The sequence below is a fragment of the Taudactylus pleione genome, unplaced genomic scaffold (assembly GCF_031769625.1).
Source record: "Taudactylus pleione unplaced genomic scaffold, aTauple2 ptg000611l, whole genome shotgun sequence".
Lineage (NCBI taxonomy): Eukaryota > Metazoa > Chordata > Amphibia > Anura > Myobatrachidae > Taudactylus > Taudactylus pleione.
Window position 1 is genome coordinate 2,875,738 of NW_028285013.1, and position 23,537 is coordinate 2,899,274.

The 23,537-nt window shown below is 46.9% G+C and overlaps 1 protein-coding gene across 2 annotated transcripts in view; it reads left to right on the forward strand.

The window, feature by feature from the left end:
• The first annotated feature begins 7,188 nt into the window (after positions 1–7,188).
• The window catches only part of LOC148480526 (charged multivesicular body protein 3), an 82,213-nt gene continuing 65,864 nt past the window's right edge, over positions 7,189–23,537 (forward strand). Inside the window, exons 1-3 of one of the 2 annotated variants that reach the window (XM_088454269.1) lie at positions 7,189–7,446; positions 15,395–15,534; positions 19,585–19,700. In XM_088454269.1, coding sequence (XP_088310395.1) covers positions 7,221–7,446; positions 15,395–15,534; positions 19,585–19,700 — 482 coding nt within the window. In that variant the 5' untranslated portion in view covers positions 7,189–7,220. The remainder of the gene's footprint in view (positions 7,447–15,394; positions 15,535–19,584; positions 19,701–23,537) is intronic. The other variant, XM_088454271.1, reaches the window with a different exon arrangement.

Here is a 23,537-nt window from a genome sequence, read left to right on the forward strand (position 1 = left end):
GAGGGTAGGCAAACCTGCTCCCCAGTGCTGCGAAGTATGGGCAGGGGCCTCCTGACAGGAAGATCTGGGCAGCCGACTGGAAAATTAAATAGAGTAACACATTTTCCATATGCACAGAGTTGCTAACATGTTAACCACCAACATTTTCACAAGTGAAACATCGGCTTAGTGAAGCTGTAACTGTTGAAATATTTGTTAATGCCGCTGGACATTTGAAACACGTCGTGTAGAAGGCTTGTTGTAACATATAGTGAAGTACTATTAAATAATGTGTAGGATTCAATCTGCTGCTTTTTGAATTTCATAAAAAAGTGCAAATAGTAGCATTTGCTTTTAGCTCCAACTTTGCATGTGGTATTCAAATTGGTGTCCCATGCCTGATAGTTATATTGTGTAGTGTTTGTCATGCATTTGTATGTATAAAACATTGTTTTATCTTACTTGGTATTCCAACTGTGTATCTTTGAATGCCAATGTTTCACACGTGGAACGTTGGCGGTGCAGAGTACTAAATGGTTTTAAATGTTAAAAAAATGGTGGGGGAATCTGCAAGGGGGCTAGATATGGCTGTTGTTGCTGATTGGAGACTGCGTTATTGTGCTGTGGGCTCTAAGAAAGCCAGGAGCCATTTACATTTTCATCTTGAAGTTGCCACGAAAGTTGGACTCGATGTTTTGTGAAGAAAGTAAAGGCAAGTCCCACTGCTCCTGTGAGCTTGGACATTTCCGGATCATCCATGGTGGGAATTTTGTTCTAAACTTTTACATGAAAAATGTTTTCAAGCCTTTCAGGAAAATCTAAGCTACACTGATTACTGCCCTCAGAGGGGGTATTATTTGCTGTTTTCTTTGATTACATTTTTTTGCGGTTTGTGTCTGTGCCATGTCAAAATAAAAACGTGCAAAGTCACGCATATGTCGTTAGTACCACCGTTACATACGTCTGTCCTCCATTCTATTTTACAGCCCCAAATGTTGCATACAACCTTAGAATCAATCCAAATTCACCATATTAAACTTCCAAAGCAATCTGCCGAGTGGCCCATGGTGTGGGGAAAAGGATATAACAGGACGCTTTGCTGAAAAGGAATATTTAAGCACATCATATCTCCCAACATTTACTGCTACTGAGTTGGGACAAGTGCGAGGAAGCCACTGTGATAAGGGGGCGTGACCATGCAGCACTGGGGCCTAGTCACGGAATCGGTATGATATACCAGGGGACGGGATGCCAGTGGTCAGAAGACCATCAGCGGCATCTCGATGGTGAAGATCCCGACAGGGGCAGGTAAGTAACCTAACCTGGTGGTGCCTAAACCTAGCCCCCCCCCAAACCCTAACCCTCCCCGTGCATTGCCTAAACCTAACATCCCCCCGGTGGTGACAAACCCCCCCATCCCCGCAGCCTAACCCTAATCCTTCCTGTTCGGTGCCTAACCCTAACCCGCTTACTTACCTTCGGGATGCCAGCGGTCAGGATGCCGACGTCGGTATCTTGATCCCTTCGAGATGTCGGCGTTCTGGCAGGCATCAGGATTCCGGCGTCAGTATCCTGATGTCCTGCATCCCATCCGCTGGCATCTTGACCAGATCCTATAGTGACACATCATGGGCATGACCATTGTTTTAGACAAGCCCCATTCTCTTCCTCCAAAAACACAATGTACATGTTGCACATACCATGGACCATTTTTCCCAACCCAATCGGAACAAAGCTGTCTGCTGAGAAGAACGGTGCCCAGAAATCGCAACAGCTGGAAGGCATGTATGCATTGCTGCCATGGCAGTCTTTGGAGCCCAATATTTATTATCCAGGTTTTTTTTCAGCTTAAATACTCCATCCCGCACGTCGGGATGCTAACTACATTCCTTTAATAAATAGGATGTAGTCAGCATCCTGGCTTGCGGGATCCCGATGGTCTAAATGCCGGCGCCAGAATCCTGACAGCGTCTGGATCCTGGCTCCAGTATCTCGACAGCCGGCATCCCGAAGGTAAGTATCGGGGGTTAGGGGAGTGATAGGTTTAGGCATTAAGGGGGAGGGTTATGTTTAGGCTGCGGGGAGGGGGAGGGTAGGTTTCGGCACTAGGGAGGGTTAGGCACCGGGAAGGGTTAGGTTTAGGCTGTGGGGAGGGGGAGGTTAGGTTTAGCCATTCAGTAGGGTGGTTAGGGTTAGGCACCAGGGAGGGAGAGTTAGGTTTAGGCGCTACGGCGGGAGGACAGGGTTATGCACCGGGGAGGGAGGGTTAGTATAGAGGTAAGGGTTAGTGGTACTATACTTTTGTACCGCTGTCTGTATTCTGACCAGCGGCATCCTGACCCATATTAACATGTAAGGCAGAAACGAGCACAAATAGTTGGCAATAACTGCATTTACCATGAAGAAAAGTAAAAATGCACTGTGCATTTAATAAGGAAAAGTAAGGACGTTCCCTGGAACAAATCTTTAAACCCTGCTGGCAGTGTGTGTGGGATGAGGTGAAGACATTTCAAGTGCAACCTCAGCCAGACATTGGCAAGGTCCATGTCTGGATATAAATAAAGCATAAAAGGGGTTTATATTTACCATCAGGAGGTCTTTTTGGAACAATTCACCTATTATATACTGACAAGACCACAGATGCCCAGCCAGGAGCCATCCATCACTTTTGGTGTGCATTTGATCCCTCTACTGCTTCATATGAATATGTAGGAAGGACAACCGGACTTGCCCAAAGTAGTGGTTCCAAGAGCTGGACCAATGCCCACATACTGTCCTGGTTTGCCCTTTTTGGCCTGCTATACTGTACCCATGCAGCTTAGGGCTTCCTCCCTCCTTGACATTAGTGGCATTGCTTGGAAAGGAGGCTGATTCAGCAGAAAATCTGGTAGTTGAAACGTTCACTTCACCACTAGACACTCTGCCATAGTTTGGCATGGAGGCTATTCGAAGACCTCCATACAGTTGCCGTAGCTTGTTCTATTATAAGCTGGTGCCTGGATAGACAATGCCAGAAAAAAGGAGACACAAAGCTGGACAGTTACTGTACCATGCCACCTCTCAAACCAGATCTATGCATCATTAACTATCTATTCTAGTGTTTCCAATCAGATTGTAGCTATTAACTTCTAAGTTCGGTGCTAGAGAAATAAGTAGAATCTCATTGGTTGCTATGGGCAACAACTCCACTTCTAAAAACCCGCACTTTAGTAATTATACCCCTAGTCCTCAGGACACCCTAACAGTACATGATTTCCATATTTCCTTTGTGGAGCACAAGTGTATTCATTACTGCCTCACACACTAAAAATGACTCATAGGTGGTGCTAATTATTTCACTTGTGATTCTGTGAGGAGACCTGGAAAACATGCACTGTTACGGTTTCCTGAGGACTGGAGTTTGCAAAAACTGACCTACTCTGATGTATCTTTAAGGAGCAAGTCTTCCAGCCTTCTGGATCCAGGATTCAAGATAATTAAATGTTTATTCAATGTTTGTCCAGTTGCACTTGTAGTTCTAAGTGGTCGCATCCAGTCCGGTGTTATTAAACAAAACTGGAAATCTAAACAGATAAGCATATGTAACATCTATTGTGCTAGAATATTTCGTACTCTTTGGGTCTTTATATGCCTATTTAAACTCTTTTCACCCAATTTTTAATACTCCTTTCACAAACACTGGCTCCGCTCCATGAGGCATTACCACCAGGGCCGATGCTAGGCTTTGCTGCGCCCAGCGCCGGCCTGTGTTGCCGCCGCTTCCCTCCTCCTGAAGTTACATAGTCACGATATCTCCGGGAGGGAGGGTGAGTGTTTCTAGTGCCCACCAGATACAATGGCGCTCCAGGGCGACGGCCCGGCTTGCCCGTGCCTAGAGCCGCTACTGATTACCACTCTGCACTTGCAGAGATCAGCCAAATAGCACTACATAATGCCATTCAAGCAATTCCGCCAGTGATGTTGGCGTCCACGGACAGCTACGTAACTGCCTGGGGAATTATTTAAAGCCAGGGGATGCAGCATGACTACACAGTCGCATTGGATGTTACCGTGTCATTGCATGCGACAGTGTCAGCCAAAGCCCATGCCACCACGCCAGCTCTCAGGCAGATGTGCATTTGGCTTGTAGGGGCACCCTAAAAGCCAAATACTGTAGCAGCCATGGTGCCACCCCCCTCAGCCTATCCTCCCTTAGGAGGCAGTGCTAGTTATGGTCCTGCATACAGTAGCTATTGGGACCAGTAAGTGCAATTAGAAACATTATTCAACATGGCTGCAAGAACTCATCTTCAGGCTGCACACCTGGCATTACTATGCCACCTACAAGTGTGGGTGCATGTGGCTGGCAGCCCTGCCCTCAAGAACTGTCCCTAAGCCAGTGACACTCTGTGCCATGGTGTGACATATGGGCATTCTACCCTGTGCTAGTAATAACTCCGTCCTCTTCTCATCATTGACTCTGTCTGTCTCATCTCCAGTCCAGTGGTCTCTTCTAGAACTGTCCTTAGACTCCCTACTCCTATCCTGGAATCTCTGCCCTCTCTCGGCTTGTCTATCCCACCCTCTCCCGCACTCTATGCTCACCCTCCCCGCGGCCCGCCCCCTCACTCACACACAGCCGGGGTCAGGGGTCGCCGTGACGTCACTGTTGTCTTGTTGCTCAGCTGATCGCAGGCAGCAGCCCGGCGGTCACATCACCACCAGCACCGGTGTCAGCAGCAGCATTCCCGGGAGCGAGGGATGGAGCGGGATCCCCCTCCCTGCAGCGCCTGAGCCCCCGTCCTCTCCGGCCCCGATGTGGTGAGTGCTGGGTCCTAGAGGGGTCATCTCAGCCTGAATTCCACTGTCACCCCCAGAGACATCATACACCCTCCTGTGTGGGAGGGGGCACTGTCTCACACCCCCCCTGTCACCTGCATGGGAGTGTTCCCTAACGTTGTGTTTTATATCCTTCTATGTACAGGTTTATAATGTGTGTGTGTATATATATATATATATATATATATATATATATATATCATGATTACATGTTGGTGTGTGACATGTACTGTGTCATAGCCACCTGTAGGGCCTCTCTGTGTGATCTAGTGCAGCTGTGGGGGGGATGCAGTTTGGAAGCCGCCGGTCTAAATGCCAACCGCCGGCTTCCAGACTTTCTAATCCCGGCGTGGTACTAATGACAGGTGTCAAAAAATCGATACCTGTCATTAACCAGAGGCCGGGAGCCCGCCACCCGGGCACACCGAACGAAGGTAAGCCGGGCGCGGACAGCCGCAGGGGAGGGGAGGGTTAGGTTTAGCGCTCCCGGGGGGACTTAGGGTTAGGCACCCCCCTGGGAGGGTTAGGTTTAGGCTAGGGGAAGGGGAGGGGGGTTAGGGTTAGGCACCCCCCAGGGGACTTAGGTTTAGGCTGCGGGGAAGGGGGGGGGGGCTGGGTTTAGGCACTCAGAGGGGGGATTAGCATTAGGCACTTTGGGGGGGGGGGAGGGTTAGGCACCCCTAAGGGAGGGTTAGGGGGGGGGAATTAGGTTAGCGATACCTTAGGGACGATCGGGATCTTCACCCTTGTTGGGGTGCCACTGTCGGGATTTGGTAATACCTACTGCACCCGCTGTGGGATCTACAGCCCAGGATGCTGGAGCTCTTGCAGCATGTGGGGATCTGAGCTGTAATAGCCCCCCAGCTGTCTCACCCACTCCTCCTTGTTATGATGTAGCAGCGCTCCTCGCAGTGACGGAAGGGATCGGGCACGTTGTACCTGAGCTCTTTGGGTTATGGGTTTTCGGATAAGCGATCCTTATCGTTTTATAATCCCTCTAGCAACATTGTGACCAGACTTTCTGGCGCAGGTCCATATGCGTATAGTCAGGCTTACCATATCATCCCTTTAAACTGGGACACTCGTGCATTACACAGGTTCTATGGCTCATTAAAACAAGGTGAAATCCAGGCTTGAAGTACGCCAGCCACAGATTCTTTGTAATTCATGAGTGTCGCGGTTTAAAGGGACAGTATGGTAAACCTAGGTATAGTGTTAGTGTGAGATCCCCTGTCTGGAAATTATAGAGGGGATGTCTCTTTCCTTCACACGTGAGAAGCGCTGGTACTTGCTGTTTGCTGTCACCTGCTGGGACATCAAAATTTTAAAACTGCGGTGATCACTAAGCTGTTTCATGTTTACCTGTCCCTAACACCTAATGGAAGACAGTCAGTGTATATGCAGATTCATTTTCATTCCTTTTCTTGTTTTTTTTTTGCACTTGTGGCTTTTGCATATAGTTACAATTGCTGGACAGCTTTCTCTTTTCACTGCAATTTTAGAATTGAGCTAAAACCCGCCCCTCCTAGATCTAAAATCTCTGTGCATCTTACATGTGCCCCACCTGCAGTGCAACATGGTTTTTACCAAGATGTAAAGTTACCGCTTTGGAGTTTTTTGTTTTTTTTGCTCCTGATTCTGAATCGCCCCTTTTTAGTGTCTCTAATTTGTTTTTGCTGGAGCGCCTGCGCTGAATGCAAACTGCCCTGAGGACTTAAATTTAAACACCCATCCCTTCCTCGTCTGGTGATGGGTAAGAGGGGGTATGTACATTTTAAATTAGTTTGAGTGCCATGCATGCTTCCTAATTGTGACGCTCACAGACCCTGCTCCTATGTGTCTCCTCACGTCCTCCCCTTCATCCTCCGCAACTGCTAACAATATTGGAGGGTCCGAGGGCACGGAGACCCCACAACGCTCACTTGCTGCGTTCTCATGAAAATTGATTGAGCCCACAGAATCAGTATCTCCCCTTAGTTCAGTGTATGATTTGGCTGGCCTAATTTAACCACATTAAATGCTACAGCCCAGTTTATTAAAGTCCACTAGCTAGATGTCATCAACATAAGTCATAGGAAGATCAACAAGTTGCTCATTACCTTCATGACATGTGAATCAATAGGCTAAGTACTTTGTTGTTATCTGTCTACTCTACGGCCTCCAGAAAGGAAGTTCAGTTTATTGGATAACAATCCCCAAAGATCCGTAGCACATGTTTGGTCCTGTGCTTGGCTTGTACTGTCGGAGGTCATACCCTGTAATTGGCTCGTACTGTTGGATGTCATACCCTGTGCTTGTCTCCTACTGTTGCCAGTCGTACTGTATGAGGTTATATCCTGTGGTTGACATTTACTGTCAGAGCTTATACCCCTCTCTGTTTCCATAGGGCAGGGCAGAAGAACTTCTCCTTCAAGACTGGCAAGATGTGGTTGAAATTGTTCCTTCTGCTGCTGTACTTCCTCATCCTCTTCGTCCTAGCAAGGTTTTTTGAGACAATAGTGTGGTATGAGACGGGCATCTTTGCCAGCCAGCTGCTGGACCCGGTGACGTTAAGCTTCCACCAGTTGAAGACCATCCTAGAATGCCGAGGACTGGGGTATTCGGGGCTCCCGGAGAAGAGAGATGTCCGGGAACTGGTGGAAAAATCAGGTTGGTGGATCAAAAATATTTTTGCTGTTTCTTATGGAAACTGTTTTTGACAGGTAAACCATAGGGGTCTATTTACTAAGCCTTGGATGGAGACAAATTGAACGAAGATAAAGTACCAGCCACCCAGCTCCAAAAGGCGCATATCCAATACACGAGAAAAATTAACGATTACGACATCGTTATCGTTTAATTGTGCAGCAAATATGCCGGCAACGACCAGCGTTGCGCGCTCCCGGTGGTCGTTGTTAGCATTTGTCATCGCCTGAACATGCCGGCCAACCTGTTGATATCGACAGGTTGTGCATGTTCGGGGATGAGGGAGGGTGTCTGCACTGAACGATATATGGTTCAGTGTGGGCACTTTATCCGTTGCACAGGATGATGAACGATTACAATGTTGTAAGCGTACAATTGTTCTACTCTTGTGTAGTGGATACGCACCTTAACTGTCATTTTTCAAACATAGCCTGTGACATGGCAGTTAGGAGCTGATTGGCTGGTACTTTATCTCCGTTCACTTTATCTCCATCCAAGGCTTAGTAAATAGACCCCAGAGTCTGTTATCAGTTAACATTGGATGGCGTTTCGGTATGCTGTCTTCTTTTGTGCAGATTTTTTTTTTTTTTTTTTTTTTTTAGATCGTTTGATTGAGATCCTCTAAGCGTGTTCTCTTTTATAGCCATTGACTTTATTACCATTGTGAGGGATTTTTTTTTTTTTTAATGAGTGTCAGAGTTACAGGTGTAAAGGGCTGATGTATGTGAACATCATGTGTTTACCTGGTTTGGAAATCACCTTGCAGCCCTTACAGACCTTATATGGTATATTTGCAAGAGAAGCAAAAAAAAGATTAAAAAAATATATATATTTTTCTGGGGCACACTTTGATAAAATTGTTTTTGTTATATATTTCTAAAACATAACTTTAAATTTATACTACCCCTAAATAAAATCCTTTACTAGTTTATATTATTTTGGGTATATATGATGTAGAAGAAATAAAATCATTTTAAATCTTTTCTTTTATCTCTGAATGATAAGCCATACAGAAATTGTTGCTAGATAAAATATACCCAGCACCAAATTATCTCTGCGAATTATAGAAACACCCTTATAATCTACTCATATCCTGTTAGTATGTTGTCATATATATTATAAAGGAAATTTATAGCTGACCTCTGGTATGTGTCTATATTCACATGTACCATTTATCCTCTATATTTATGTCCAAAACATGATATCCTATATTACAATACAGAGTATACGTAATGTTTACATGAAACAATCCTTTTTTTTTTTTTTAAATGGTATAGACCCTAAATATACAGTGTGTGTGTGTGTGTGTGTGTGTGTATATATATTCTTGGATTTGGGGCGCAACATGGTATGTGACCACATTGTTTAAATAGAAATCTGCTCTCACCATAATAACTAACAATAATAATAATAATAAACAGTGGGGTTTTGGTTCATGAATAGATCAATGCATTTAAGCTTGCAGCCCCTGTCAAGGGACCCCACTTTACTGAAAGTCCCTACTCTGTTGCTCAGAATTATAACATGGAAATAGCCATCACATTAGTGTTAAACTCAAGTTATTATATCTGGTTTAAAGCTCACAGCAACTTTGCTTTTAAAAGTGAGGCAGTCACCAAGCACACCTGTTGTAAAGCACCTGGGAAAACAGCTGGGGGCTGAAAGCTTAAATGCATTGCTCATCTATATAAATCTATATCTATAATACGAGGTCTGGCTATTAAACAAGACTGATGCGATGATTTATGTTCAGTTATATTAAGTACATTTTAACTCCATTCTTCATCTACATACTCCCCTTCTGCATCCACACTCGGCTGCCTTCTTATTTTTCATTGGTCAAAGCCGTGCTGTAGCTCATTATAAGTCAGCTGTCTCAGCAGCTCCGTAACTTTCTTCTTTACCTAATACCCCTTTCACACCAGAGCAAAAACCTGGGTTATTGCTGGGTCTACCTGGGTTGCAGCTCAGTGTTAAAGGATCCCTGAAAAATAATCCGGGTCAAGTGACCTGTCAATCCAACCCAAGTCGCTACCAGGGTTGGATCCAGGATGGACCTGGGTAATGGTGCCATGTAAACGGCACAACCTAGGTTATCCGACCTTGGTCATGCTTAAAATGAGCTGATTGATGGTTGTGGAGCAGTCACCTCCCACTTTTTATGACCTCACAAGTTTAACAGGGCAGACCCGGGTTCAGTGTGAACGGGGCTGACCTGAGAATAACCCAGATCGATGGTGCTGTGTTAACGGTGTCTGACCTGGGTTGGAACCATGTCTGGTTTTTGGTGGAAAAGAGGTATTAGTAACGGATGCAAAACTGGGTTCTTCCCTTAAGTAGAGAGTTGACTTTAGGGATAAGAAAGAAGTCACATGGTGCTAAGTCTGGCGAGTATGGAGGGCGTTCAAGCACTGCAATCTGTTTCTCGGCCAAAAAGTGCCTCGCACGGAGCGCTGTGTGGGCTGGTGCGTTGCCCTGATGGAGGATGAAACCATTTTTCCACAACTCACTTTTTCTTCTGATTCTTTCCCTCAAAGTTGCCAGAACATTTTTGTAGTAATGTTGATTCATCATTCGGATGCTGAGTCGACTGTCACTTCGAACAATTTTCAAAATAATTTTTTTTTTCCCCATTTACCTTTTTTGTTTTTGACGTGCAAGGCCATTTCGTGTACACCCCCACATAGATTATGAATATCTTATGTACTATCCAAAAAATAATGAGTATTCTATCTGGGACACATACTCATCAGACTCCTATTCCCTCTATTGATACATTTTGGTATTTCAATAGTTAAGCATAAAGGTTAATGCAGCTTATTGTATCAGTTAATTGTGAAATTCAAGCAGTATTGGGGCATATCCCTTGAAGGACACTTACATTCAAACAATATTGAGAAAGGTTTCTCCACAGTAACCTTTATACAATCCAGCAATTTGTTTAGTGAGCAATTGCACAATTTTCAGATAATTGTGGGTTGTATAGCTTTCCCGCTAGGCTGTTTAAGCGGGGTACCGCCCCCTGCCCTATTTCTGAAGGGCAGAAAGCACCCTGCCCGACAGCGCGGCGCCCCGTTGAGACAGCCTGTGGGTTCTCTCTCCACCCGCGGGTCACAGTGTCCCGTTGGTAGTCACAACAGCGGCGCAGCGGTCACTGCCGGTGAATGGGCGCCATTCACTATGACGCAGCGCTTTTGGGCTGCCCGGCATGCCGTAAGGAGTGACAAAGGGGACACGTCATAAAGACATGCCCCCTTTTCCTATTCGGGTGCGCGCGCAGAAGTGCCCTAGCTCTAGGTCCGGCACCCTGCCTGCTGCTGGACCTAGAGTGAACACTAGTTGTATAACTGGAATCTGCATGATTTACCGCCGGACCCATGCCCGGCGGTTGGAATCCCGACAGCGGCATCCCGGCAGACGAGGAAATCCTGATCGTCCTAAGGTAAATATTGTCTAACCTAATTCTACCCCCTAACCCTAACCCTCCCTTAGGGGGGTGCCTAACCCTAACCCCCCCCCCCTCTAAGTGCCCAAACCTAACCGCCCCTTCCCCGCCGCCTAAACCTAAGTCCCCCGGGAGGGTGCTTAACCCTAACCTCCCCCGGGGGTGCCTAACCCTAACCCTCCCTCGCCCTAGCCTAACCTCCCGGGGGGGGTGCCTAACCCGAAGTCCCCCCCGGGAGCCCCTAACCTAACCCTCTCCCCACCCCACCCCAGTGGCTGTCCGCGCTCGGCGCCCGACATCACTTAGATAGGGATGTCGGGCGCCGGTTTAATCAACACAGTAGCTGTGTGAGTGAAGAATTCTCACGTGGCTTTAGACCAGTCATGGGAAACTTGACCACCAGAACCGGAGGCACGAGTAGACACAGTAATATCCCATTCTGCCAAAAGCTTAACTCCAGCCTCTACGTTGGAAATAATATATGAGGAGGATTCGTAGCTAACCAGGAGTTTCACGGGAAACCCCCAGCACTATGTGATGTCATTTTCCCTTAGAGCTGTGGTAATGGGGTGGAATGAGCGCCTTTTTGATAGAGTGGCAGCAGACAGGTCTGGAAAGATTTGAAGACCCCCAAAAAAGTCAGTGCCTTCAGCTTGGCGTGCAGCATATAGAATTTGGTCTTTGAAATGAAAAAAAAATGGACCCTCATTAATGTGTTTTGCGGGAAATTGCCTGGACCTATTCTCGGTTTGGGAAGGCGGTGGACCCTATCAATTATCAGGTCCTGTTGAGAAGCCGTAAGAATCAACTTGAGGAACAAATTTTAAACGTAATCAGGTAACTCTGCGTTTGACACTGAATCTGAGGTGCCACGAATCTTCAAGTTGTTTCTTCGTGATCGATCTTACATATCTGCCATTTTCTCTCTCATGGAAGATACATCGGTTTGGAGGTCAGCATGGCCTGTGAGAAGATTGTATAGAGGTGTCTACACCCTTCAGCACATCAGAACGGAATGCTGCAAAAACTTGGAACATAGCTTAGGTGGTAAGGGGCGCATTTACATCCAGATCTAGACCCAAGTCAGCCAGAGAAACTGTCTCTCGTGTAGCAGACATAGAGGACGAACCCACTGCTGGGGAAGGCATCTGTCCCGCTTTGGATTGGGGTGCAGCCGGAAAGCGGATTGGTGTTGGCAGTTTGTGTAGTCTTGTTTTCCTAGACGGCATATTCAGGAGTAAAAGTAGAAACACTAAATTGAGCCAGCAAGACGTAACACAACTTCTTGTGCGGATAGCGACTCAGGGAGTGGGGGTCACTGCATGGGTGGGGCAAGCATTACCCTGAGAAAGACATCATTCTTTTATCAGATAGAATCACATTCCTGACATTGATATGTATCAAATAGGAGGCTATCCCTTTCCAAAATATTTGGAGAGGTTGGTAATGATTGCCGGGAGACAGGTGCAGGAAATGTAGAGTTGTAGATTTTGGAACCGTTATGGCTGGTGATTTCTTGAAAACCTGCCCTGTAGCTTTCTTTTGCCTGTGTAGGTGGCTCCCTATCCGATCACAGTTAAGGTGAAGACTCTTCGTTCATTCATTCACGGTTACCAGTGGCCGCAGACCAATCCCGCGTCCTCAGTGGGGAGAGGGCTCTTTCAGGAGCAGGGGACCTGCGTGCCTCAGCCTGAGGTAAATCAGGTGTGTGCAGGATGACCGGGACCACTGATAGGCAGCGGTGTACGTGTGCTGCAGCCGCGGGCAAATCGGAAGCGGCTGTGCCCTTCGACCTGCTGCAACCTTATTTCACGGCCTCCGAAGCTTTAGTAGGCCCTGATGATGGGACGCCAAATTGGCTGATGTATTGATGAAGGGATCAGCCCAGGCGATGAGGTGTAAAGCCTCAGTCTCAAGTCATCTGGAGGTTGCAGACTTGTATTGAGGGGCACAGGGTGTGGTCCAGCCAACAGCCCTAATTGCACTGGAGTGAGGGGGGCCATGTGGAGCACCAGCATGGGGACTCTGCTAATATCAATCAGAGGTGGAGCAATCATGGGGCAGAAGGATATCAGCCACCGACACAGGTACTGTCCCAAGCCTTGAGGGCCGCTGGAGATGTCAGCCGTCACTTTAACGTCCGCCGCGTGCAGGCACCTCTGGCGTGTGTAGCTCCTGCTGCCGGAACCAGACAGCGCTGGACCGGCTGGGAACGCAGCACAGGTAAGCGCGCTATTCACTGTGTGGGAAGGCAGGGTAAGTAACCAGTCCGTCTGTGCTCCGTACTGCGGGTTGAAGGAGGGACCCCGTCGCACACAGTCTCAAATCGAGGCCCTGGCTTGAAAAGGTCATGCCACAATCCGCAAAGGCACTTAAAAGTAGCCCCCGACTCTGTGGACCGAACCCCCAAGTAGAGAAACATCAGGGGTGCACTCTGGACCGGCGCTAACCCTTCAGGAGGTCAGGTAATGGATTTTTTTCTATTCCTCAAACAGGAGCTGCCTTAAGTGCGTCCTATCTCCACTCTCGTCAGGCCACGCCCGAGGCCCCTTAACTCTTGATTTCCATATATATTGCTGAATGCTGATTAATAATTAACTTATGTAGAAAATGAAAGTATAAACCATTTTAACATACATTGGGCACCACCTCTAATGGTGGGTACACACCTAGCAGATATATCTGCAGATAATGGTTGTTCATACACAACGGACAACCATCATCTTCCTCCTGTCCTCTGGTCCCACTGACCGCAGCTGTCACTGCAAGCGTACAGGCGGTCGGCTGATCGACCTGTATACACAGCAGATATATCTGCTATCGGCTGGGCAGCACAGCCAACATTATTTATATATATATATATATATATATATATATATAATGTCTGAACAACGTTGTTCAGACATATCGCTGGTACACACTGGCCGATGGGCATACCATATATTGGCCGATCAATTGATCGGCCAATATATCTGCCAGCGTGTACCCAGCATAACTTTCATTTGATTACGCTTCCAAGCTCTCTGTACTTTGCATACTCTGCTTTCTTAAAGGAGCACATCCGCTTTCAGTCATTTTTTCTTTTTGTGTTTATACATACAGTTTAGAAGCATGTAATTTATAGCTGTGTATAAGTGTGTTAGTGAGTGTGGGGACAGGACTCTGGGCCTGATTCAGCTTTGGGAATAGAGTAAGATAGAGCAAGTAACTGTGCACCTGGACACACCATGCTGCACTGCAAGTGGTGCAAATACAGACATTTTTTGGCATGCAGGATAAATACTGGCTGCTTTTGCATGTTCCCCACAAATGCTGGACAGCTTTGTTTACACCGCAATGTAGATTCCAAATCTAATGCTGGGTACACACACTGGACGAAATATCGTCCAATTCCCCCCCCATCAGATCTATCATTCGCAAATGTGTATGCACCTCTCCGGTATTGTCGTGCTGAGTACACATTGTGAGTGACGTGACAAGGTGTGTGGCATCTGTAGTGAGTGTGGGGACAGGACTTGCTGTGTGTGAGATCTGTAGTGAGTGTGGAGACAGGACTCGGTGTGTGGGATCTGTAGTGTGTTAGTGAGTGTGGAGACAGGACTCGGCGTGTGGGATCTGTAGTGTGTTAGTGAGTGTGGGGACAGGACTCGGCGTGTGGGATCTGTAGTGTGTTAGTGAGTGTGGAGACAGGACTCGGCGTGTGGGATCTGTAGTGTGTTAGTGAGTGTGGAGACAGGACTCGGCGTGTGGGATCTGTAGTGTGTTAGTGAGTGTGGAGACAGGACTCGGCGTGTGGGATCTGTAGTGTGTTAGTGAGTGTGGAGACAGGACTCGGCGTGTGGGATCTGTAGTGTGTTAGTGAGTGTGGAGACAGGACTCGGCGTGTGGGATCTGTAGTGTGTTAGTGAGTGTGGAGACAGGACTCGGCGTGTGGGATCTGTAGTGTGTTAGTGAGTGTGGAGACAGGACTCGGCGTGTGGGATCTGTAGTGTGTTAGTGAGTGTGGAGACAGGACTCGGCGTGTGGGATCTGTAGTGTGTTAGTGAGTGGAGACAGGACTCGGCGTGTGGGATCTGTAGTGTGTTAGTGAGTGTGGAGACAGGACTCGGCGTGTGGGATCTGTAGTGTGTTAGTGAGTGTGGAGACAGGACTCGGCGTGTGGGATCTGTAGTGTGTTAGTGAGTGTGGAGACAGGACTCGGCATGTGGGATCTGTAGTGTGTTAGTGAGTGTGGGGACAGGACTCGGCGTGTGGGATCTGTAGTGTGTTAGTGAGTGTGGGGACAGGACTCGGCGTGTGGGATCTGTAGTGTGTTAGTGAGTGTGGAGACAGGACTCGGCGTGTGGGATCTGTAGTGTGTTAGTGAGTGTGGGGACAGGACTCGGCGTAGTGAGTGTGGGGACAGGACTCGGCATGTAGTTATAATTGTGGTTATTGCTCTTGTTACTTTCTGACTGTGATTGACAGGGGACCTGATGGAAGGAGAGCTGTACTCTGCCACAAAAGAAGAGGAGGCCTTGGAATCCGGATCCAGCACTAATTTCAGCGGAGAAATGCACTTTTATGAGCTTGTGGAGGACACAAAAGATGGCATCTGGCTGGTGCAGGTATCTTGCTTTGTGTATTGTATTACTGACCTATATCCTTCCTTCCAGTGGTGAAACCCATCCAGTAACACCAGCTATAGATAATGGGCCTGTTTCTGAGTCTGAGCCTCTGCCCGTGTCTGCGACTTTTGCCCCTTTTAGACCTATACGACTTTATGCAGATACCGCTACAAAGCCCTGCCCTGGTGCTCAGCTGTGCGTCCAAATGTGCAAGGGCTGAGACGCCCACTGTCTGCATCCGTAGATGCTGAAATACCGCTTGGTGCATCGTTAGACACCGCCATCCGTCGCACCATCGAAACTCGCGCCAGCTCTATGGCAGGCGCAGTTTCTCCGTCGGTGGAATGGCCTCCTGTGTAAGCGATTTTTAAAGCGCCTGTGTACGCAAACACTTCAGTGACACTCCCATAAGACAGACCACCTCTGTACGTCACTTCCCAGGCACCGCCCCCGGAACGCCCAATATATTTTCAATGTGCTTCTCCGTGCAGGCGTCTGAAATCTCAACTGTGACTCTGTCCGACCACAATTGTGACACTTGCGCAGTGCGACCTAGACGCATGTGAAGTAAAAAATAAAAATGGCACAGCTACGTCTGACACGTGAGTCTGGATGAGCGTCCACTGTGGTGTTATGGGTCTTAGCTTAGACAAACTGTAGACGGACATATTGAGAGCTGAACCAACATTGATGACTTTCCAGTCTGTGAATTCTTTAGGAGCCACTGATGTCATTAGTTTGCTGTGATCCTGCTGACTGAGGAGGCAGCTGACAAAATGGCCGCCTCTGCAGTGTGTAAGTGGTTGGAGTTCTGTAAGTGGACCTTACTATTACAGCCACCTGAATGTAGGGAATACAGCATATGGCCTCCAGTATTCTCTGAGCCTGCAGAAATCTGTAATTGTTACCATTAATCGTGATTTACTAATTGTTCAAACATGTACAACTTATTTTTGTAGAGTAAAGGCCCCCACACATCAGCAATTGGGGCAATTCACAGATCCCCAGACACCAGGGTTGGGGCATTGGTTAAATCCAACATGTTGGATTTCATTGATTTGCCAAATCCCGACCAAAATAAAATTGGAATTAGTGAATCGGGGAATTTTTAACATGAAGTATTTCACAGTTTCCTAGACGGATTGGCAAACATTGATGGGCGCCGATCGGCATTTCCGTCCGGCGAAAATGGGGGAAATTGCCGGTAGATGTATGGGGGCCTTAAGACAGGCACTGTAATGTTATTACGTAGAGAAGCCTCTTTGAATCGACTTGGCTGTATTTGTTTCCTACAGGGGTGCCCTTGATACCACAATCCACCCACATTGGTTTGACAGGAATCTACTATTGCCGCTCTTTAGGGGACCCTGGCCTCTATCCCCTCCTCACATCATATAATTGCCCCTGTTATATGCAGCCCTGTTCTCACTATGACATCACTCCTGATGTACTCTGTGCTGCTGGGGGACCCTGCTCCTTCCACTATATAACTCGGGCTTCCTGCTGCCTCCATTCCCCTCCTCAAATCATGTCACTGCCCCTGTCACATGTAGCTCTGCCCTCACTAACACATCACTTATTGCCTGAAATACTCTGTGCTGCTGGGGGACCCTGCTCCTTCCACTATATAACTCCCAGTCTATGGTTTCCTGATACCTCCATCTCCTCCTCACATCTTGTCACTGCCCCTGTCACATGCAGCCCTGTCCTCACTCACGCATCACTCCTCTCTGATATACTCTGTGCTGCTGTAGATCCTGCTCTTTCCACTATATAACTCTTAGTCTATGGCATCCTGCCGCCACCATTCCCCTTCTCACATCATGTCACTGCCCTTTATTACATGCGACCTTGCCCTTACTAGCACATCACTCATCTCCTGATATACTCTTATATACTCTGTGCTGCTGGGGACCCTGCTCCTTCCACTATATGACTCTCAGCCGCTAGCTCCCTGCTGCCTTCATTGCCCTTCTTACATCATGTAACTGCCCTTGTTGCATGCCACCTTGTCCTTACTAACACAATCATACACTTGGCTCGCAATTTTCATACACATCACCTGAAATACTCTGTGATGCTTTGAACATTTAGATTATCTAATTGGTAACAGGTGATTCTGTCCCTGTCTGCTTCTCTGACCCGGTTTTAAATGCCCCTTACTAATATTCACTCAGAAGGCTCCTGACAGAGTCCTGGATGCGGCAGTCAACGCCCTGGGCAGGTTGGCTGTAGGCAGCAGTCTATGCTCCCGGCTGTACCTGCTCTGTATGAACTCTGCAAACACAGCTGGGGTTAATAGTTGGAAGCGTCGCCTTCTAAACCTCATTACGTCTTGGCAACAGTACAGAAATGATTACAATTGTTCATCTAGAACCTGTCTGACTACATTGTACAGTGGCTGCAGAATCTGCCCAGTGCTGGCTTCTGTTACAGAGCTCAGGTTTGCTGCTAGGTAAAAGGGTAACACGCCTGCACAATATAAACACCTACAATACACTGTTTCATGACTACACAGTTAGATGTAAGCATTCCATACAATAGAGGTTAGGGTTAGGCACTAAGGGGGGAGGGTTGGTTTAGGGTGCGGGAAGGGGGAGGTTAGGTTTAGGCACTAAGGGGGGAGGGTTAGGTTTAGGGAGGGGGAGGTTAGGGTTAGGCACTAAGGGGGAAGGGGGAGGTTAGGGTTAGGCACTAAGGGGGAAGGGGGAGGTTAGGGTTAGGCACTAAGGGGGAGGTTAGGGTTAGGCACTAAGGGGGAAGGGCGAGGTGGAGGTTAGGGTTAGGCACTAAGGGGAGAGGGTTAGGTTTAGGGAGGGGGAGGTTAGGGTTAGGCACTAAGGGGGAGAGGTAGGTTTAGGCATCGGGGAGAGTTAGTGAGAGGGGGAAGGTTAAGGTACCGATCGACAGGTGTCGGTATCCTAACTCTGTCGGGATGCCAGCGTCAGGATTCTGACTGCGGGGTACCCAAGCGCCGGCATCCCCATGTGTAGTGCCTTTATAACTACATTTATGCAGGCTTCCCTTGGATATAGTGTATACATATCACTGAGCGTGCTGCAAAACCCATAGACACCCAGCCCGTGAGTATACTAAGCAGACACAGAACACTGTTATGGATGTAACATATATATTTGGGATCCTGGTATCCATAGAGTACTGGATTAAAAAAATATATACAAAATTAATAAAAAAGATGCTGTTTCCATGTGCTGGTGCTTAACTCTCATACATAGTCACTCCCTCCCTACAGTCACTGTGAGGAGCACTGATATACAGGGTAATGAGGAGCTCAGTATCATACATACCATCATGGTGACTGAGTGTCTCCTTATGTGGTCACTGTGAGGAGCACTGGTATACGGGGTAATGAGGAGCTCAGTATCATACATACCATCATGGTGACTGAGTGTCTCCTTATGTGGTCACTGTGAGGAGCACTGGTATACGGGATAATGAGGAGCTCAGTATCATACACCCCATCATGGTGACTGAGTGTCTCCTTATGTGGTCACTGTGAGGAGCACTGGTATACGGGGTAATGAGGAGCTCAGTATCATACATACCATCATGGTGACTGAGTGTCTCCTTATGCGGTCACTGTGAGGAGCACTGGTATACGGAGTAATGAGGAGCTCAGTATCATACATACCATCATGTGACTGAGTGTCTCCTTATGCGGTCACTGTGAGGAGCACTTCTATATAGGGTATTATGGAGGCAATCTCCTATACACCATCAGTATCACTGAGCATCTCCTTATGTAGTCATTATCAAGAAAGCTGCTACTTTAAGATGTCGAATAACGATGTCAGTGCTAGGAAAATATTCATTGTCATACCCTATGTTTGAGGCGAGATTCCTTATATGGGAAAAATCCACGTGCCCATATAATGCCATCCTAGTACATCCCCGGCATGCGCCATGTAAAGCGGGATTTGGCACTGGGAGCTGAAGTTTTCTCCCGCACACGCTGGTGTTTTACATATAGCTTTTTATTTTGTTTGTATGTTTGTTTCGGGTTCTTCATGTTCACCTCCCTCAATACAGGTGATTGCAAATGACCGGAGCCCTCTTGTGAGCAGAGTCCACTGGGAGAAGATGGTGAAAAAAGTCACAAAATTTGGCATCCGTACGGGAACCTTCAACTGCTCGAGCGATCCCAGGTGAGGGGCGTCCATTGTACTAAACAACGCTGGCTACCTCTGGCATTAAATGATGTAATTAGAAGTACAAACTAATTATGACCTCATGACTTGCCGCCTATTTAATTGTTTTTACATATGCAAATTCTGCTCAATCTGTTAACGCCCACCTGCTGTGTGTTTATACCGGGGCGTGTTTCCTCTGCTATGTGTTTTCACGGTGTATAGCTGTGTCACACCTTATGTGATGGTGCTAGCCTGGGACATCGGCTGCAGCTAGGACAAACAACTGCTTTACGGGGTCAATTCAATTACATGTAAGTCTGCAAAAGCAAACTCTCATCCTGAAACTCCCATACATTGCGTCACTGCACGCACCCGCAAAATGCTACAATCCATTAGAAATGGTGACTCATAGTGAAGTCGGCTACATTTTAACGGTAATTGGAAAAAAAACACTTGGCTTCCATCTGCAAGTTCTTAAACACCTCTGCCATCAATGCAACACCTCCACATACCTGTCCTACATCATTTACACTTCCACATACCTGTCCCACATCATTTACACTTCCACATACCTGTCCCACATCATTTACACCCCCACCTACCTGTCCTACATCATTTACACCTCCACCTACCTGTCCTACATCATTTACACCCCCACCTACCTGTCCTACATAATTTACACCTCCACATACCTGTCCTACATCATTTACACCTCCACATACCTGTCCCACATCATTTACACCCCCACCTACCTGTCCCACATCATTTACACCCCCACCTACCTGTCCCACATCATTTACACCCCCACCTACCTGTCCTACATCATTTACACCCCCACCTACCTGTCCCACATCATTTACACCTCCACATACCTGTCCCACATCATTTACACCTCCTCGTCCCTGTCCCACATCATTTACACCTCTACAGACTTGTCCTACAGTTATGTTCTTGCTCATCTAGCCTCGATATGCCATGCAGTGCAATACACCTGGCGTGAGTGAGCCACCAGGTCCCGTGCAACTTTGCTTGCATTGGGTTTTTTTTGGGGGGGGGGGGGCGAAAATGTGTTGTAATGTGTCTAGGACGCAGCAGGGAACTGTGCTGATTCATTTGATATGCAACACTTGTATATCTGTGCCGACTGTTAGGCGCGACTGCAGCAAAGACAAGTTAGGACACATCTGTACAACATTTTACCATTAATGAGCATTTTAAAGAAATGCACCTGAAAACTAACATGTCCTTATTGGCCAAATTATGCTATGTAAACCCCTCCAAGTGCTAGGTCGTTCATTGAGAGGTGTACTAGAGGGTCTTTAAAATAAAGATTTTCCGTACCTTTTCCCCTGCTCAGGGGGGAGAATAATGTGAGTTTCCAATTGAATTTCAAATGCAATTCGCTGTGCGATTTCGCCATGAAATCTGTTCCCTAGACCCAACTCGCTCCTCCTCGATTTGACCCCTAAAAATTTAAATCTATTTTGTAGTGTCCTTCAAGGTGTATTGTGATATACTCGGGGTATACACTAATAGATAACAGAATAGAAAAAAACATGACACACATTAGGTATCCATATAAATGGGAGAAGGAGGGGGATACATTTTATGGATTATTTAATTGAACCTGTTATTCAGGGATGAAAACTCTAACATTACTAGGCTTTTATTCAGGATGTACTAATTGCAGTGTACAGTTATTATCAAAACATCCCATTATTAATAATAATTAGGGATGTGCAGGCTCGGTTCTACTCGGTTCCGTTCGGTTCTTTTTACCGGATCTTATTGGGTTTCAGCTGTCACGAGTTTTGGATAGCCAATAAGATTCGGTAAAAAGAACCGAACGGAACCGAGTAGAACCGAGCCTGCACATCCCTAATAATAATAAGCTATAACGTTGTGCCCCACCCTCCCTGGAGCCTCAGGCATTCATTACATTACTTGGCAGTGTAGGCAGAAGTTCCTGTGACTGATCTCATGTAAACATTTGATGCCTGTTCTAAAGTTGAATGCAATGACGCAGGTAGAAGACCTAGCATAAAAACGCATGCCCGGTAAAATCCAGCGTATAGAAGCGGCTGGAGCAGAGATGGACCAGTCACCATCCTCTGCTTGGTGCCACTAGGGAAAACCAGTCCCAGCCGGGGGTTAGAAACTCTAAGGGCTAAATTTACTAAAGTGAGAGTTTTTAGACGTGAGTTTTAGAAGAGATGTTGCCCATAGCAACCAATCAGATTCTAGCTATTATCTTCTAGAAGGTGCTAGTTAAATGTTAAGTAGAATCTGATTGGTTGCTATGGACAACATCTCTTCTAAAACTCACTTCTAAAAACTCTCACTTTAGTTAATTTACCCCTAAGTGCTCATGGGAAAGCAAAAACAAGGGGATGTAGTTGGCTTCCTGGTGGTCAAGATGGCTACACTCAGAATACCGGAGCCGAAATCCTGACCACTGGCATCCTCACTATTAGTACTAGGGTTGGGGGGGGGGGATTAGGGTACTTGCCTAATTGGGTCAGGATTCTGCCTGTCGGGATGCCGCTGTTGGTAATTGTGACCGCCAGCATCCTGGCCGCCAGGATCCCGTACCAAACCCAAAACAAGCAAGCTGGTCCCCTCCAAGCAGCCCCAAGCTGAATATAAATAGTTTTTCCTGATACCACATGGTAGGTGGGTACTAGGGTCATAGTAAGCAATGGAGACCACTAGGTTGGTAAGTCTGGCACTCCAGTTGTCCCAGCAAGTTTGGCACTACATGTTACAGCAAGCCCTGGAAGCATTTGAATACTATTGTGCCTTTAGAACATGTACTTCCACACTATCCTAAATAGACAAAAACCCACTGGGTTTAAGTACAAATGGCAATGAAGTGAAAAGAGCTGGACAAGCCTTCACTGCTAAGCCAATCAGTTTATTTTCTTGCACGGACTGATTGTGATTGGCCGAACAGTCAATTCAGTCCAGTGTCATTTAGCAGTGGGGCTCATTGAGTAGCAGGTGTTTTTTAGTTCCATAGGTTTTCTTTCTTCACATAACATTCTGGCAGGGGGTAATCCAGCCCCCAATCCCTTCAGCCAGTCCAGACAGATGCGCTTACATATCATATGGCTCATTTGGGACCATTCATTTAACTGTAGCGTTGTTTGGTGTGGAAGGGACTGTGTTTATCCAATTCACCATGTGCTGCCAGAGCCGGGGGAGGGCTGACCCATCTTTGCCCTGGCACGTTGTGGGAGATTTCATCCTTTAATGTTTCTCACCTCAACCAGCTCTCCAAGAGTTGAGTCCGGGTCTGGTCTTCTAAGCTGAAGTCTAAGCCATGAATCTGGCACCAGATGCGGGAATCTAGGTCTTCTTCTTGCTGCCAGAGGTCTCTGATCTCCAGTGTGTGGCGGTGCCTTCTGAGATAGTCCGGCGACAATGTGCTCTCCTGATTGTTGATAGACTATCTGGCACTATTAGGAGCTCCTCTGATACTGCAATGGTGTGGCAAACCACTGCTGGACAACTCTGGTACTACACTGCCATTAGCATAGTGTCCTGTGTTGTCAACATGATATGGTCCAGCAGTCGCTTAGATCCCACTGGAACCCCAGGTTAAGCCCTTAAAGCAAATTTTATATGTTTACATTAATACATACTGTTGCCTTGAAACTGAACTGAAAACATTCCCGACAGAACAATTGATTTGCAACACTGGGTGCCCGTTAATTATCACTGTCCACAAAACAATTGAATCGCCCCCATTGAAAGTAATGTTGAAGTTTTAATGTCAAGTTATGTTTTTTTTTTTTTTTATTTAAATATATCTGAGTCCTCATAGACCTAAATCCCTTCTTTTTTTATTTT